The sequence below is a fragment of the Nothoprocta perdicaria genome, unplaced genomic scaffold (genome assembly GCF_003342845.1).
Source record: "Nothoprocta perdicaria isolate Ctin4 unplaced genomic scaffold, notPer1 scaffold_0, whole genome shotgun sequence".
NCBI classification, from domain to species: Eukaryota; Metazoa; Chordata; class Aves; order Tinamiformes; family Tinamidae; genus Nothoprocta; species Nothoprocta perdicaria.
In genome coordinates this window covers 2,243,747-2,261,483 of record NW_020454092.1, presented here as the reverse complement: position 1 = coordinate 2,261,483, position 17,737 = coordinate 2,243,747, and the positions used below count along the sequence as shown (strand labels likewise).

At 35.6% G+C, this 17,737-nt stretch overlaps 1 protein-coding gene across 1 annotated transcript in view; it reads left to right on the top strand.

Moving 5' to 3' along the window:
• Positions 1–12,211: 12,211 nt before the first annotated feature.
• Positions 12,212–17,737, top strand: part of XIRP2 (xin actin binding repeat containing 2) — a 46,170-nt gene continuing 40,644 nt past the window's right edge. The window contains exon 1 of the mRNA XM_026036322.1: positions 12,212–12,329. Coding sequence (XP_025892107.1) covers positions 12,293–12,329 — 37 coding nt within the window. The 5' untranslated portion in view covers positions 12,212–12,292. The remainder of the gene's footprint in view (positions 12,330–17,737) is intronic.

Here is a 17,737-nt window from a genome sequence, read left to right as displayed (position 1 = left end):
CTAGTTTATGTGTAATAGAAGTAAAAACTCTGTTTTTTTTTCCTTGCTTGGGGGGGTGGGAGGAGAGAATCTTGTTTTTTGTTTGTTTTTTTTTTCTACTCGAGTACAGAGGGGAAGAGAGAAGGGACTAAAGGTAGACGCTGGCGTATTTGAGGGTGTAAAAAACAGAGTGCCTCCTATGGATGAAAAATATTAATATTTTTAAGGCATTTGCTTCTCCACTCTCTATTAGTGCTCTCATTTCTGCTTCATTGGTTTGGTTTTGTTTCACACCACAACTTACTTTGAATAATTTTCAGCTATTTAAAATAATTACAAAAATCATGAAACAGCAAATGTCTGTGGAAAATGACAACCAAGAGAATTTAAATGCCTGCAGCACAGCAGTACTGCAGACACAAAATGCTCATGTTAGAAAGCAGCACTTTCAAAATCATTATTTTGTTATGCTTAAAGGCAGACACAGAAACACCAAGATATTTTACAAACTTGAAAAGGTCTACACTGATTCATAAGGCCCCTGAATCTTAGTAGATTTCAGCAAGGGAACAGTGTACAAAGAAAAGCAAATATTGTTATTCTCTGTCAGTATATTTACAGAAAATAAACAAACAAAAACCCAAGTCCATACACACTCTTATGAAACCCAAAATATAAAATTGCATTTTTTTCCTATTCTATACACAAAATTAACTATAGCACTGGTATATGTAAACAGCATAGCTAGTAAAGTAACAGTTCTTAAATTTCCACCGTAATGGTGAAAACACTGTGAGCTATAAAATCATATCCCTAAAATATGCATTGTAAAGACAAAAAAAAATAATAAAAAATAACATATAAAATTACAGCTAGCAGGGAATTTAGTATACACTAGTGTTCCTTTTACAACTGCAATGCAAAAGAGGGTACTAAGTTTACTGTGGAAGCTTTAAATAAAACTTTATTGTGCTAAAACAGAGGTGGATACTTACAATTTTTTTTTTGTTCAAATGTGGTGGTAAAGCTGCTTTTGAGTTACTTTGGAGTTACTATATAAAGGACAACTGATAGTGTTAAATTGAAAAGATTTTTATATTTTATCTAAATAAAAAGGGGAAGAAAACAGGAAGATAGAAGAGGAGGGCTACTGCTGAGACTCTCGCAATCCTTGTGTTTAATTTTTACGATGCTTCAAATTGTAATTTCTGCATTCTGTGTGATGAGAAAGCACTTCAAGCTAACACAGGTTGTGATTTTGGAAATACAACTTTGGTTCTTTGTTACTATCTACATTGCTTTATAAAGCATTTTCAGTGACTTGAACAAACCTGAAAATTTTAGTCCATCAATCTCAGCTGCAAAGCAGCACCAACTATAGTCTCTCCCCATTTTAATTGTTATTCATTCTAGTATATTTCACATTAAATCTGGCTGTCTCCAACTTGGGCTTCTTATTCTGCATGTTTTGTGGCTAATGTATTTCCAGTGATTTATTTGGACATCCAGTACTAACTTAGGATAAATTATGGTCAAATTGTGTGTGATCTTTATTTAGATTTGATTTAAAAAACTGCACTAAGATTTATTTCTACTGATTTTTTTATTTTGTGGTATTCATAAATTTCAGCTTGATTTAGTTGTTTACAGATATTGTAGGTGGCCTACTTTAAATCACGCTACTCAATCACTTTGGTATCATATGTTTGAAAAATCTCATTAAAACATGCATTTAATCACTGAGAGCTGACTTAACTGTAACCTCAGTTTGCTCATGAGCTAAAAGACCCATCTCTCTTGCCCTCCAAAATATACCAGCAAACATAGGCCACTGAAGAGTACTGGTTTAGAAGAGAAGGAAATTTTCTGTTCCTACTGTGTACTGCATCTGTCTATCTGTTTCTTAGCCTAGTTGCCAATTCAGCACAAACACTGAGTTGATATTCATACTACAAAAACTGCTTTAATGTTGCAAATCAGCAGGTTGTGATGAGCTGGATATAACTGACATTCCTTCCATGGGATAGAATCTGAACGACTCAATCATTACTGTAAGCCACACACCTTTAACAACTAAAAGAATTTCTCCTTTTGCTCCAGGAGATTTTACTTTTTAAATAGAAAAAAAAGGGACTCCTCAATTTTGCATGGGTATAATCAGCGAGAATTTTGGTAATCAAAAGTGAAATCCATAGATGTAATACAAATTAAAAGGCAGAATTTACCTCCCCAATATTTCTTAGTGTAGAACCCCATTCTGAGACGAAAATCTGTAAATCTTTCTTTTCTCAAAGTGACAGGAAGCTCTTTCCAAGGCCTCGGCTTACTGTTCCCTGTATTCACAAGAGTTGTTTTATATTCCTCCTGCAAACAAAAAAAAATGGTGTTTTATTTAGAACTCTCTGTGACAGCTGAAAAGGATAAGCACCTCCGGAGCTGGCCTGAGGAGGATATGAATAGACAGATCCCAGGCAGCCCTAGGGCTCTGAGGTCTCTTGAGAAATTCTGTCTAGTGAAACGGTACATTGCAGAGAATCACTCAGCAGGATGGATTTGTCTCACCAGTTTGCTTACTGGTTGCATACAGTTTATGCAGCAGGTGTTACTAGCACTTCTTGGTAACAGTCACTTTGGGAGAGCTTGTCATCAACCTTAGTAGTGCCATCAGCAGACAGGAGGCACAATTCCATGCACTCACTACCTTCTGAACTTCAGCAGAATGGACTTTGCATCATATTATATTAATTGCAAGTGAGAAATATATCAGGATAAGACTTGTCTCATGATGACATGATGATGGCCAGTGATAGGACAAGGAGCAATGGATATAAGTTGAAACACAGGCAGTTCCATCTGCATGTGAGGAAGAACTTCTTCACTGTAAGGGTGACAGAGCCCTGGAACAGGCTGCCCAGGGAGGTTGTGGAGCCTTCTTTTCTGGAGGTCTTCCAAACCTGCCTGGATGCTGCCCTGTGCCACATGCTCCGGGTGACCCTGCTGGAGCAGGGGGGTTGGACTAGATGAGTTATAGAGGTCCCTTCCAATCTCAACCATCCTGTGATTCCGTGACATTCCCAAAAGTGTGTGGTTTTTTTTTTCTTTCCCAGACAGGCCTTGATTATGCCACTTTCTGGTTTTATATTTCACTGGGATAGAATGATTCGTGGGTGATATTTTCAGGTTGTTCAGCACTAAAATTAAATTCAAAATTTCCTTCTGTATTCTCCAGCTAAAGCAGTCTCTGCTTTGAACTGGAATTTCAGATCTCAGCTTCATTGGTAGAATGGTTGTCGTTAAAAGCTCTCATATAAATGTCTACAGAGTGTGACATAAGACCACATCTTTTCCAATTTAAGCACAATCTGCCACAAATATCATCAAGTGTCATGGGAAATTAGGCAGACAGGAAGGTAGCAGGAGGCTGCAACTTCCTCATCATATGCAAAGTTAGTTTAAATGTCTAGTTTTCAACACATTATAAAAAAAGCAAGTCTGTGAAGATTTATAATTGAGAAAAAAAATTGCTTGGGGTATCTCTACTCTGAGAAATGAATTCAGAAATATAATCCAGAATGTGTACAGGAATTAAATTCCATAGATAAAAGACTTTCCCAGTTATGCTCCTGACTTGTAAATTTTAGGAGCCAGTTTTATGACTAATATATCACCAGTGATTTATTTTAGTAAATTTTAGGAGTCAGTCCAGAAAAACACTTAGGCACTGAATGCAACTTCAAGTGCTACTAAAAACAATCATTTCAATAGCAACCCTCAAGTATTTGAAGTTACATTCACAATAAAATGTTTTTATGGATGATGATATTATGTAACCATTTCTGAAGGAACAGATTAGATTTCTAAATACATAACCTACTGCTGCTTTGTTTTCCTACCTTTCTGTATGTATTATTTTCCTCTCAAGTTAGGCTTTCACCCCTTTCTCTTTGTGCCCACTCCTCCATCCTTCTTTTTCATTTGTGACATGCACATTCTTTTAGTGGACACATAAATAAATGGTCATTTTGATGGCAGCTACCTTTTAGCAAATACATGTAACAACAGTAGTTAAGTTATGATGGCATGGGATAGGGTGGGTGACAGAAATGCAAGAATTCTAGGTATCCTGTATGCATTTATGAATATTTTTGAAGATATGCTTTAAGAAAGGTTAAATGCTTTTAATATTATTAGTAGCTTTTGACTACCTATTTAATATACTGATTGCAAATTCCTCTTCTCATCCAAGGCATCTCAATGTATATAGAAACGGTAGTAGTAATTGGTAAATAGTTTTCCTCTGTTTAAAACTTCATGTGTTCTGGCTTACTGACTTTTAGATTAGTGCAGGACTGGAGAGCAAGTGGAAAATCTGTTATCTAAATGAAGTATAGTCACTCAGTGAGCCGATGAAATTGGAATCTTTATCTTTGACGTTTCTAAATGTAACAACTGCATATTCCTTGAAATTTGTCATTCCAGTGCTTTATTCTTTTCATTGTATCTAGAGAATAGTATCAGAAGATAAAAACAGCTTCTTGTGTCACCTTTTCCTGAGGAGCCCATTCAAGACTGGAATATAATATCAGAGCTAGTGAGAAAACTGGAAATCACTATGGGATAGAAAGTTAGCTAAATATAGAAAGCTTTCATCAAATTGTGACCAGTAAAAATTGAATAAAGGCTGTTTAAACAGGTGTTCCACGGAGCAGTCTATTGTCCTGCTTCAACACTTTCTGCTACCAGAAACATGGATACGCACAATTATAAAAACTTCAACACTGCACTACCTAGCAACAATGAAGATTTTTTTTTTCTTTAACTTTTCGTTTGGCAACTCTTGCAAGAATTGCATATATTAGGTTATAATTAAGCACCTCTTGGCACTAGCTCAGTCGTTTCTCAGTAAGTGGCATTTATGTTAATGCTATCCTTACTACACAGATGTCTCTGTCATTCACTCTCATTAGGCTATCTGCAGAGATATCCCAATAAAAGAGTATGCAAATTACATGTATCCCAATTAAAAAGAGTTCATGGTAAATGTAATGTTTCAATAACTTTTTCATAGGTGGAAATACCATTTTCTGAAAATAACTCTGGGCTCCAGCACATGAGTACAGCCGTAGTGCTGCGAAGTCCTTGAGAAGCCTTTGGGAGAAGGGCTGCTGTTGGCAGCAGGGGGCTGCGGCAGCCTGGAGATGGCCACGCGCAGGCCACCCCAGCCTCACTGTGCACTAGAAAGCAGCAGCCTCACCCAGCTGCTCATTCACCCATGGGGATTTAAGGACTCTGGGTAGCTGTGAAAGGCTGTGACAAAATATAAAAGTAGCTACAAACTAGCTATGAACACAACTTAATTAGAGCATCTGAAAAGAGAGTATATATAAAATGATCCACTGCAGTGTAATTATATTTTGTGGACAAATATATTAGCAATTCTCAAAAATGTCTGTGCCATTATAGAAGAAGATGTATTTATTTTTCTCAGGTATATTACTGCAGGCCAGAATATAAGGAAAACAAAGGACAAATTAATAAAGCAGTTTGGAACAATAAAGACCAATCTCAAACTACCTAATATGAAGCTATATTGTATTCTGCCCTCTACTACAAAATGCTTCAATGAAATAGGTTGACAAATGAATATCATAGCATAAAACTACAAAGAATAAGTCTAGAATTCGTACTGGACACTGTTTACTAAAATCTCCCAATTACAGAAACACTGTAAAAGAGACCAATGAAGTCTTAAAAATTGGGAATGCTGCTCAGTACAAAGCAAACTCTAAGATTTAGGAAAGTTTGCAGATGGAAAAATTGAACACTAAAAAAAAGCAGTAAAATTTTATGTTTAAATAAATAACCTGAAAGAAAACAGTATCCGCAGTTTTTCAGGTTAATTTAACACAGCTGCTTTTCTCAACTCGAATGCACAGGAAAGTAAAATTGAATGGAAATATTTAATGGCATGGTAGCCACCATCTCAGTTCACAGGAGAACTCAGGGGAAGATTTCTCAGCTAGGACCGATATTTCTCTGCCTGGGATTAAAAATAGCCCAAAAAAAAGCTATATTAAAAAATGCAGGAAATGTATAAAATAGTAATTTTAGGCAAAGAAGTTGCTACCATAGAACTGATTTTAAGGTATAAATGTATGCTACAAGTTAATAAAATCAAGCACTAAGAGAAATGCAAGTCAAGTTTATATTGGTTTTCAGCTGGCAAGAATAAGAAACAGTAACTTCTGTAATTTTTTTAGCTGTTATTGGTAACTACCAGCAAATGTACTGGGAATACAGAAGAGTCCGATCATCTTATTCTCAGAATTGCCAGCATTGGTTGACAACACAGCATGTTTTAAACTCTGTTTGTATTTTACTCTAATACCGTAGAAGTCAGAGCACAATTAAACTGGTTCTGTGCTGTCCTAATGACCGCTGAAAGCACACGCAGTGCTGAGGCAATCTGATCCTGAGGCTGCTGCTCTCATTTATGCAAGGCCCTGGCTTGGCTGTAGAACTGGAGAAGAGTGAAGACAGCCATTTAACTGCTCGGCCTGATCTGGCAACATGCACAGCTGCATTTTCTTTATTTCTCCTCTCTCTCTTCAATACATCATTTTTCTGCCCTTCATAGCTATTTCTGCATCACAGATTATCAGTACCGGATTTCAGATGTAAGGGTTTGATCTCAGCTGGTTTAAACCAAAATATTGTAATTACTACTGGGTTGCAACTGCAACTGATAACTGACTATGAAAAAGGGTACAAATAATTAGCAGTTTCAAGTTGTAGCCCTTCTCACGTAAAACACCCTCTTCATTTCAGCCACCTGGTGTGGCTGTAAGTATCTCATTCCTCTCACCATATCTCCATTCCAGCCAGTCTAGCCTACCTGGGCTCCAAGTGGCCACTTGTACAACGAGGGTGCTGTGAAACCCAAGCAGGTGCTAGAGCTTTTCCTCGTGGCGCTGCGCCCCATCGTGCTTCCCAGTGAGACACCCAGCCTGAAAGCATCCAGCAGACTGGTGGCAAGGGTGCAAGGCAGGGTCCTGGAACAGTTACACAGTTTCTTCACTCCAGATTTTTTTTTTTTCGCTTGTTTTTCCCTCCTCAAATACTTTCCATTACAGCCAAGGGACACATGCTTCTGAATGTGAAAGGAACAGAAGATTTTTATTAGCTTTAAACAAAGTATCTCCTGTAAACGGCTAAATAACCCCCTCGTATATACACGTGTGCACACACACACCTACACACACAATTACTTAATATCTTCTCTTTAAGCATAAAATCTAGTCACATTTACAATTTCCTGTGTGATTATATTTCCTGGCCTATCTATTAAAATTACCATGCACTGTATTCAAGATTCCCTTTCATTCCCTTCCATATAGGCCTAACAGCATTGCTCTTAGGGAGAACTGGGGCACTAATGTGACTAGCTATCTGATGATTGGTGATGTTGTAGGTATTTTTTCCACAGGAGGGTTTAATGATACTGACGTAATAACCCATCCTTAGCCTCTACAGTCTAACCAGTCATTTGTTTGACCGCTGACACATCACACAATCTTTCAGCTCCTCTCAAGCAAAAGCTACCATAACTAACAGCGGTAGACAGACTATTATAAAATCATATGTTTCTACAAGACATTACCCATTGTACATATAGTGGAATGAACAGTCTTACAAAAAAGGAATATAAATCAAGAAATGAAGTACAAGACATATTTAAGATCATTGTTATCGAGAGACTATGAGATAAGTGGATATTTATTAAAGATGAGTAAGCCACAATTATTCTTGATTGCAAATGAGGCATAAGTTTAACAATATAATAATTCGTCAATACTAGTTTCTCAAAATTCAAGGTGAATGTATGAATTGATTATATGTTACCGTGAAATAACTTTTCTGATTTATTTTATATTATTTTCTCTGTAAGGGTTCTATTTGGTGATTACGTGGCACTGCACTATAAAATGTGTTCATTTTTTTCATTTTCTCCTAATACTGTCCGACATAGGGTCCATGGGTCAAAAATTTCTTCTAATTATGGATAGCAACCTGAAGAGTTACTTTAATGAGATCAAATACATAGCTGATACTATATTAATGTACAAAAATAAAGTCATCCGCAAATAAGAGAATAGTAAATAGCCTAATGTAGTACATTCCAAAAGCATGTGTCATTTTTCCATACTTTACAGTTAATTGCTTTGGAATTGTTTCTTAAGTATTGCAGCTAGTTTAGCTAGATTACAACATCTGGCTGAATAAATGTACTTCCAATTTGTTACTGCCATAATCTGACATGTTTTTAATAGGGCAGAGCTGGCAATGGGCAGTTACAGAACCTTTTCCCTTGGGAAATCTACTTGAGTTTTTTTTTCTTTATAATCATTCCAATTGAGAGTGGACTCCTCTAAAAAAAGCTCTCTCATCTGATGATAAGGCTTTTGTTTGGTCTTCTCAATAGCTTAATAAGCCTTTTGTATTTTCACAGAATCTCGGCCTTAATTCAGAAATATCTTTGCTTTAATCCACAAGAGAGGGCCTGAGGGTGCAGTATTATTAGACAGCTTGACTAATAAATAGTGTATTTTACACTCCACTCACCTTTAATTTGAATGAATGAAATGGAAGTTATCTCTGGTTAAAAACGATGAGATACTTGCTTTCTTTGGCCTTTATCAGGGAAGAAACAGCCTAACATGTTCTCCTTTTAATTCTGACAATAATTTTTGTTTCTGTGTCTTTCCAAGACAATAAGCTCCTCAGGGATCCTTCTTTTATCTTTAGATTTTACTGGAATATCAATTGCTAGCTAATAACCATATCCCTTCTTACAAGAAACACTGCATCATGAGAAGCTTAGAAAGGTTCTTATGCCAGGGAAGGATCACTTTGTACATGTCTGATTATTTCTTTACTCTCCATGATAATCCATTACCTTGCTGTTTCTGGAGAAGAAATGCTGGACTAAGTAGACTTCTTGCCTTAGTCTGAATAGAAATTCTTGTGCTAGTCCCTAGTCTTAATTATTACTGGAAACAAATGAACCTGATATGCTTCTGCAAAGTATTTGCACATTTTTTTTCTTATCATCTGAATTTGATTGAGTGGAATACAGCACTTTGTACTGTGAACTCATTTTCCACAGTGGATTTCAGGTGGGAACATGAAGTAGATTTTGAACGTGAGGAGGGGCTGGGACTGCTCTGTGCAGAATTCTTTACAGCTCTCTTTATCCTTTTCTTATACTAAAAGACTGGGTGGGGGGAAATGGAAATGAAAAATACAGCAGATTTAATGTTGATAAAATGAAGTAATACAGAGATATAATTTTAAAGAGGTGATAGAATGCAATAAAACATTTGATGAATTTATATATAATAGAATCAGTCAGACTTAAGCCTGGATAAAAACACACTGAAATCGTTACGGTTGCTACTAAATCAGCAAGGGTTTTCTGAGGTTATGAAGAAACTATCCTAACAGATAACTTATTTCCTAATTTTCCACTTTTCTCTGCTCTATGTTGCTCATCTACAAGACCAGATAAAGCAAAGAGCTCACGTAATTTAGCAATTTATAAAAATCAACTGTTTATAAAAAGGCAGCTGTTAATTCTCTTCTTTCTCAGTATTTTTCATATTACCTGACTGCCTGTTATTTAGAGAAGCAAAAGAAAGTCTTGCTTATTTTTTTTCTACTGAATTATAATTTAATATCTTTTCTTTGAAAAACAGACATATATATCTTCACTATATAAATGTATACACTAAAATTTTAACAAGCAATTGCAATATAATTTGATAATATTATTTACCAAATTTATTATTTGTTTACTAATTACTAATAATCCAATTATTTACTAATAATGGAAATCCCAAAATTAACCTCATATATAAATTTTACTTAGTTATTCAGCAGACTACTTTTACAGAATTATTCAGCAATGTACAAATGATTATACATTTGTGCTACTTTAATAAACACTATTCCCATACTAGATTGAAACTAAACTCAATGTGGTATAAAACAGGATGCCTTATAATGAAGCTGCTACTTAAAAATGGTATCCAAATAAATATAAATTATTTCTTTCTTAATGTGTTTCATTTTATTGAGTCTCCCCCTCCCAGATTCATTCACTGCTTTAATTTTCTAACTTCCTAACAGCAACTCACTACCAGACTTCTGAACAGGTTTTAGTTAACAAGAATATACTTTAAAGTCTTGGAACACTGATGATCATCAAGGCTTCATATAGAGATTGTGAAGACCACATCTACCTCATCTTCTTTTAGTACTCCTCAGGACTTGCTGATATCTAACTAGGAGAAAAAAAAGTTTAGAGGAACTTACATGTGACATCTGCTCACCACAGACATGAAACCGTATCATTCTGCTAATGTGGCTTTAGAAGCCACAGTTTATACTTAGTATTATACTGAGCTCATACTTAATATACTAAGTCTTGAAGAGCTACTTTTGGCAGAAAATGGATCCTTTTTAATATATTAAAAAGTGCAAGTTTGTATTTCATCAAGAAAGCATATTTTAAAGTCTAACTAATCTTTCTCAAAGTCTTGCATAGCCCTAAGTGTGGCTGTGGAAGAAAAGGCAATGTATGCAGGTGCTTTACATTTCTGGAATAACACCCCATTGTGCTAAAGTAACTGAGTCAGAGCAGTTCTACCATTGAGCTCTACCAGCAGATAAAATCTGACTGGACAAGGCCACAAAAGCAATTCTGGAGATATAGCTAGAGTTTTTTAGGGCCCCAGAGCCTATGAGTGAAACCAGTACTTTTAAGGTTTTGATTTCTGCTCAGAACAAAAGCATAGTGGAGGCTACATTTTTTTGTCTTAACATTTTCTCCTTCATTGCTATTTTTATGTTTATGAGAATAGTTTAGTTGTAGTTGTAAAAGTACAATTGATTGTAATTGCAAATGATTACAACTCAATAATAGAAAAATTCATATGATGAATTACCTTTTTTTAAAAATAAGAAAAGGTTTTTCATATGTTTAGGTTTTTATACACAAAACATTCAACTACTGATGTGTCGCTGCACTTCACTGCCATTTTGGGAATTAAGGCTTTAGAATTCTTTAAGACAACGGATTTACTGTAAGGTAGAAGGTAACGAAACTTTTATTTTAGATTATTACTCAGATTAGGTAATTTTTAATTGTACTACAAGTTTCAAGATGAAAAATATGAAAATCTATTTAAAAATTACACACTTGAAAATTACACACTTGATAGTTGAAAAGCAACTATCTGGTAGATTCTGTTTTTATACAACCCTAGTCACAGCACTCTTAAAATGATGTAAATTTAAGTGACTTATTGGTTGCCTCTCTACTTATAGTAGCACAGGAAAAGTGTTGCCTTTATATGTGGGCTAGCAAAATGCTCCCAGAACAGAGGGGACCTTTATTCTTATTCCTTCGCAATATAATGCTCATATTTACCATCACAGCAGGTTCAGTTTTGCTTATTTAATGCAAGAGCTTCAGGATTTTACAGCCTTTGTGGCCAATGCATCGTGCTGTTCCATACTCCCTGGTGTATCCCATAGATAGAAGAAAAGCACCCTGAATACCAGCTTAGACATGGTGAAGTTTTGCTGGGAAAATAATTTACTTGCAGCTGAGGGAGTACAAATGATATCATGTAAACAACTATCTGTATGGATCACCGATTCTCTACTGTGACAAATGCAATTCAGCTGATACATCGCAGAGTTGAAAAACAAATTTCTGAATGACAAATGCCCATGTACATCTGGTTTCTAACCCATCATTTAATGTTTCCACCTGTTTTTATATGTTAATTCTTGAAATTAATGTAATTCCTCTGTCAACCTTTCTATGTACAAATAGTGTTTAAATGAACAGCCGGTGTCTTTTTGTTGAGATTCTTATCATCACCACTGTCCTCCTGTGGCAAAAAAGAACATGAAAGAAATGACAAATGAAAACCGTGAGGTTTCATTTTGCCAAGCATCACTGTCTGCTGTTAAAGAAATTTATTCTATAGCATGCTGAAGAACATCACTTCCATATAAGCAATTCCCTTCTGACCCCATGCCTCTTTACAAACCCTCCTCCCCCAGAAACCACACGTGTTTCCTACCAACAGCTTTTAACACACATGCCCTCCATGTCTTTTAATAGGAAGTGGAAGCTGAGAGAAGTTCACATTCGCCAACATTTAGGAATCAGCCTCGGAGCAAGGCCAGCATTTCCCTGAGTGAGTCGCGTGTGAAAACTGGGAAGAGAGTCTTTGGCAAGATGTCATCAGCAAACAGCCAGAACAACAACTCTGAAGGTTAGCACTGAAATTAGATCTGATTTCTCATTTTCATAGTCTAAGATATCAAATAGTATATGCATATATGTTTGTTTTAACAGAGATGCAGCACTGGACATATAGTGTCTGTGTTTTTTTTTTTATATAACTATATGACACCAAAACGTGAATGCATACAAAATCTCTAATTATATTAATATAAAGTAATGTGTGCAAGGGAAGATCTCTGGCATTACTGCAAAACCAGCTCACTGCATGACTTTTTCTCTGTTATCCCCTCACATCAATGCTGGGAATGTCAGGTGACATTATGTGATAAACTGTGAATTAATTTCTCCACACACCAACTGAACAATGTGTTTGAACATCAAGGTGGTGGGGGGGAAACATGGTTACGAAGACTGAGCTGCCCTCAGTAAAAGTACTTGGCACACTCACTCTGGCAAGAGAAGCCTTCATTGTTTTCTTTTTTTGGACTATTGTCTTAAGCCTGTATAGCACTTTTTGATAAAATATGACATAATAGTATCCTATGTTTTGAGGATATGTTTTATATAATTCCTTAGTGTTGTAAATCTTAAATACTCCTGTTGTAAATACAAACATAAGAATAAATATAATAAGTATAAAAATATATACATCATTCTTCATTCATGAAAAGACAAATATACGATTTTCTATTTTGTTGTAAATAGCTTGGATTTGACAATGTTCTTTTAAAATAATAATTAAAGTCTAGTTTGGCTTTCTATGCAAAAAATTTCGCACATTTGCAGTAAAGATCACGAGTCACCTCTAATCAAAACTTAAGAAGAGAAATATTCAGTAGTGAAGGAATCAGTTGTCAGACACTAAGGGAGGAAATACCTATTTCAGTTACAACTATGCAGTGTTAGCTTAGCAACAGGAAAAGAATAAGGGCAGATGATAAGATAGGTCAGCTCGCAAATCTTAAAAGCCTTATATTCATAAACATCAAGGAGCTCAGCACAAATCTTGATTTAGATTTCTATGGTCCCCATCTCATTTTCCAATTGCATGCAGAATCATGATAGTTTTATATGACTTAGCCCAACACCTCTATCTCATTTCTTGTAGAACAGCAGCATTCTTTTAACTTGTAGATAGAAAATACCGTGTTGATTGCTAGAAAACTTTACCATTCCCATTAGTTCTTTTACTGACATAAGCATAACACTTATACAACACTGAATGATTTTGTAGCCTGAGGTGGTACTTTTGACTTAAGATTTAGATTTTCATCATTTTTTTTCCCTAGTTTCTGTTCCAAGTTTACTACAGATAAGTCAGAGGTTTTTGATCCTAGATCATTAAAAACATCTTGGCCAGAGTCATATGTGGCATTCTTTCTAAAAGAATGGATGTTTCCTTTAGCAGCACAGAGTTCTTGTTCTATACAAGGCATTTAGAAGGCAAGCTGATCTATCTGCTGAACATTACATTTATTACATGCCCTTGCCAATTTCATAATTTATTCTGTAATTTGATCCTAGTCTTGATCTGATTATCTGTAAACTTAATGCAATTTCATCACCATGGGAAATCAGAACCAGAGTGAAAAAAGTGTAATTATATTGTTTAAAAACTGATTGATAGTAGAATCTACTCTGCTCTCTTCAGAATTTTGTAATTCAGATGCAAGCATGTCCTTTGAGCCTTGAAACAGGCTGCCCAGAGAGGTTGTGGAGTCTCCTTCTTTGGAGATCTTCCAAACCCGCCTGGATGCCACCCTGTGCCACGTGCTCTGGGTGTCTCTGCTTAAGCACGGGGCTTGGACTAGATGAGCTCTAGAGGTCCCTTCCAGCCTCAACCATTCAGTGACTCTGAAATATGGCATTAGTGTCGATTTAAGATTGTATTGATACCTGCCTGGCTTAACTCATTGTCTGCAAAAGGAACTCCATCCACAATAAAATGTACTGAAATGCAAGTATTCTACAAAAGATATACAAATTGTTATTATATGAAAGTTCCCTCTTTTTCTTCCCATAAGGTTTAGAATATCCATGTCTATTCAGCAGTTCTATTCTATAATTGTGCTTAATTGTTAACTTAACATCCTGTATGGTACAAAGGAAATAACTATTATTTAATGTATTTATGGACTTGCAAAACATTTTCCAGTCTGACTGTTTAGTAAAATGAACAGAATGTTTAAGTCTTTCCATGTCAGAGTAAGGCTCTTAAATGAATCTATGTTCAGAATAGAAGGTTACTGTGATACTTATATTGCATCCAAAGAGAACGGAATCCTTTCAGAGCTACAAAGTGATTTTTTAAAATAATTGTGGTCTCACTGCTTCTCAAATCATTGCTGGTAGTTGCATATTCTAGAAATTTTGAATGAACTAAGTTTGCTCATCCAGCGCTCCTTCAAGAATGTGCAATCCTGAAGTAGGATTTATAGATGTATAGATGATATTGCCAGATCAATATAGTTTGGGCTAAGAAAAATTCTTTTGAAAATTCAGGGCAGGACAAGATAAGAAGTTAACTAGCTTTGTACACACTGCAGTATGTTTTGAAATCCAAGCTCTATTCACGGTATCATCCAAGCACAATAATTTCAGATTTGGTCCAGACAAACTTTAGAAAAGATACTGCTGTTCTGAAGCTTTTACCTAGATTTTTTTATTTTAAGATTAAAAATTGCTAAGGCAAAAATACATTACGGGTAATTACTTATGAAAAGGTATCATTAATATTTCAGTGTTGTGTTTGTTGAGCTTTGTTTCAAAGGAGTTGATTGTGGATGAAAAAAAAAACCTCAAATAGACGGTCACATATCTCAGAAACAGGATACAAGAAAGTTAGGTCCGTAATAGAGGGAAAGCTGGTGTAAAATTAAGTATAGTATACTTACGAGTTATATTGATGCTGTGCTATGAAGGCAGATTTTGAACAGTGGAAGAACCTGTCAATACATAGGTTAAGCATATAGTTTCTTCCTGTTTGTCAAAATTTCAGTGATTTGCTATATAATCTTAAACAAATCTCTCAATCTAACTCTCCTTCAGCTTCTTATTCAGTAAAATAGAAGCAATAATCCACATTCATACATATAGTAGAATTAGCAGTCTATCCATGTGTCTGCTTTTGAATGCTTAAACTCATTACTGGAGACTGTTAACACTGTAGTTAAATGTTGCCTTTAAACAATCACAATCAGCTCAGGAATGGAAGAACAGTCAAAAAAGAACATTATATCATTAATACTGCAGACAGATAGCAAAGAATAAAATGACCCTTACTAACCAGGCTGGATCTGTTTCTTCTACCTCAATGAAATAGCCAGCAATAAGATCAATTTTAGTTAACTCTCCTTAAGATATATACTATATATATTATATGACTTGAATAAAAATTTTATCTTGGTGAAATGAAGCAACATGAGGAAAGAAAATATGATACTTGTTTGAACCTAGTCCCAGACATCAACGTACTGTTATAGTCACTGAGTCAGAGCAGATTCCCAAACCGCATTTGGAGCCTGCTTGGAATTTCAGGCTGAGAGAAGTTTACTATTCTGAGAAATATGCATGAAAGGGCTACTCATTACGTTTATCACAAGGCAAGTCATAAATCTACATCTTGCAATACCATATAAGGCTCCAATGCATTTTTATGGTTACCAGTTGGTGATCTCATTTGACTTCAGTTAAACTGTAATGCAGAATTTAAGTAAAATTATCATGAGATAATATTACAGATGAAAGACAACCTGAAAGAATACTATTTCTCTAGTCTTTTCGACTGAATTGGATATTTAAATCCTATACCTAATCACAAGTGAGTAACAGCATGTCAGGTACATTTCATGAATTTAGAGTTCATCTCATAGAAGATGAAAACAGTTATGTGCTGTCAAAATGGAAAAAATAATTTTCATTTTTAATGAATCACAAGAAACTGATTTTTTGCTTTTACTGTCATCTGTAACTACGAAAAAGGTGCATATATATAAAGAAAAAAAAAAAAAAAAGGCTTTCAACCAGAGTCCAAACTGCAGACCTTTACGTTTCTTTGGTCCTGCGCTGCTATACTACATCCAGGAGTTTCTATAAATCCAGAAATTACAATAGAAAAAAATTAATTCTAAAATCAAGAGACAAAATCCTGGGCCAAGTGCGGCTCATAGCAGACCTCTCATTGACTTCTAGGAGAGTTACAATTTGACTCACTCTCAGTATGTAAAACAGTACATAGCCCTGTGTAATAGCATAAAGATTTATTTATTTTCCCCCAAGGAAATTAATAATCCATCCATAGTATCAACTTATTACTGCCTCTACTCTCTTTTTGATCAGAAAATGTTCCAAATGCATGCATAGCAATTCTGAAATCTAACAGATGAAAGGGAAGAGTAAATTTCAGTGCACTTCATAGCTAACACTGTCATTACCTGCTTTATATATAAATTACAGTGACAGTCAAATATCTCTGCCATGGTCTTTTAAAGGAGGAGTGACAGTTTCTCTGTTTATCAGTACTGAATCACTTACCACTTAATATCACAACTGTAAACATAGGTCTAGTTGGAAAATATAACTCTGCACATATGAGATCTAAAAGTGCTACATCTATTTATTTCCAGTAGCTTACAAAAAAGGACTAGCTTTTTTCTTCAAACATTAGATTTTCCACCTCAGCTCTATTAATACTAGGAGTGTGTCTTACTTTGGACATTACTACCTGTTTTGGTGGGTTTTTTTACCACCATAATTGTTTTTTCACACACCTACAGCTAGCAAGAAATCTGTATATGTAAGTTTTGGTTGACATCTACACAAAGAAAAATAAGCCAGTGGGTCTGACAAAATTGAAAAGCTTTTTGTGACTAAAGGCAACAGATGAGATTATGAAGTAAGAAGAAGACTATTTTTAAGCAATTTTCATGTTTTGGATCCAGGGATTTCATGATGCAGGGAGAAAGAGGCCAGAGCAAAAACGGCCCTTCTCAGCAAGTGGGAAGCAAATTTCTACACAAGCCTTAGGGCACACTGGCCTCACAGCTTTTGCAATACTGGCTTAAGGAGTTTCTCTTCCTTTCTCTCACACTTGAGCCTGTCAGAGCTCTCATTTGTGCTGTCACACCAGTCTTGTCACAGTAGAGTGTGAGACAGACCCGACAACTCATCTGGATTGTAAAAAACCAAACAATCTAAGTAAACAAATACCATTTCAAACTTGAAGCAGCTCACTCTTTAGGTATCTTTAGATGGTTGTGCCAGCACCATTGCAAAGATAAGGTACTGCAACCCAGGAGAGGTGTAAGCAACCATAAACATCCTGAAGCTACCACTGCTGCTAAAACCCTGGTTCTGTGAAACCATGTCTGTATTTCCAGAGGCAGGCAGTCTTAGGGCAAAAACTTTCCTAAACTGCAAATAATTTCTATGAACTAG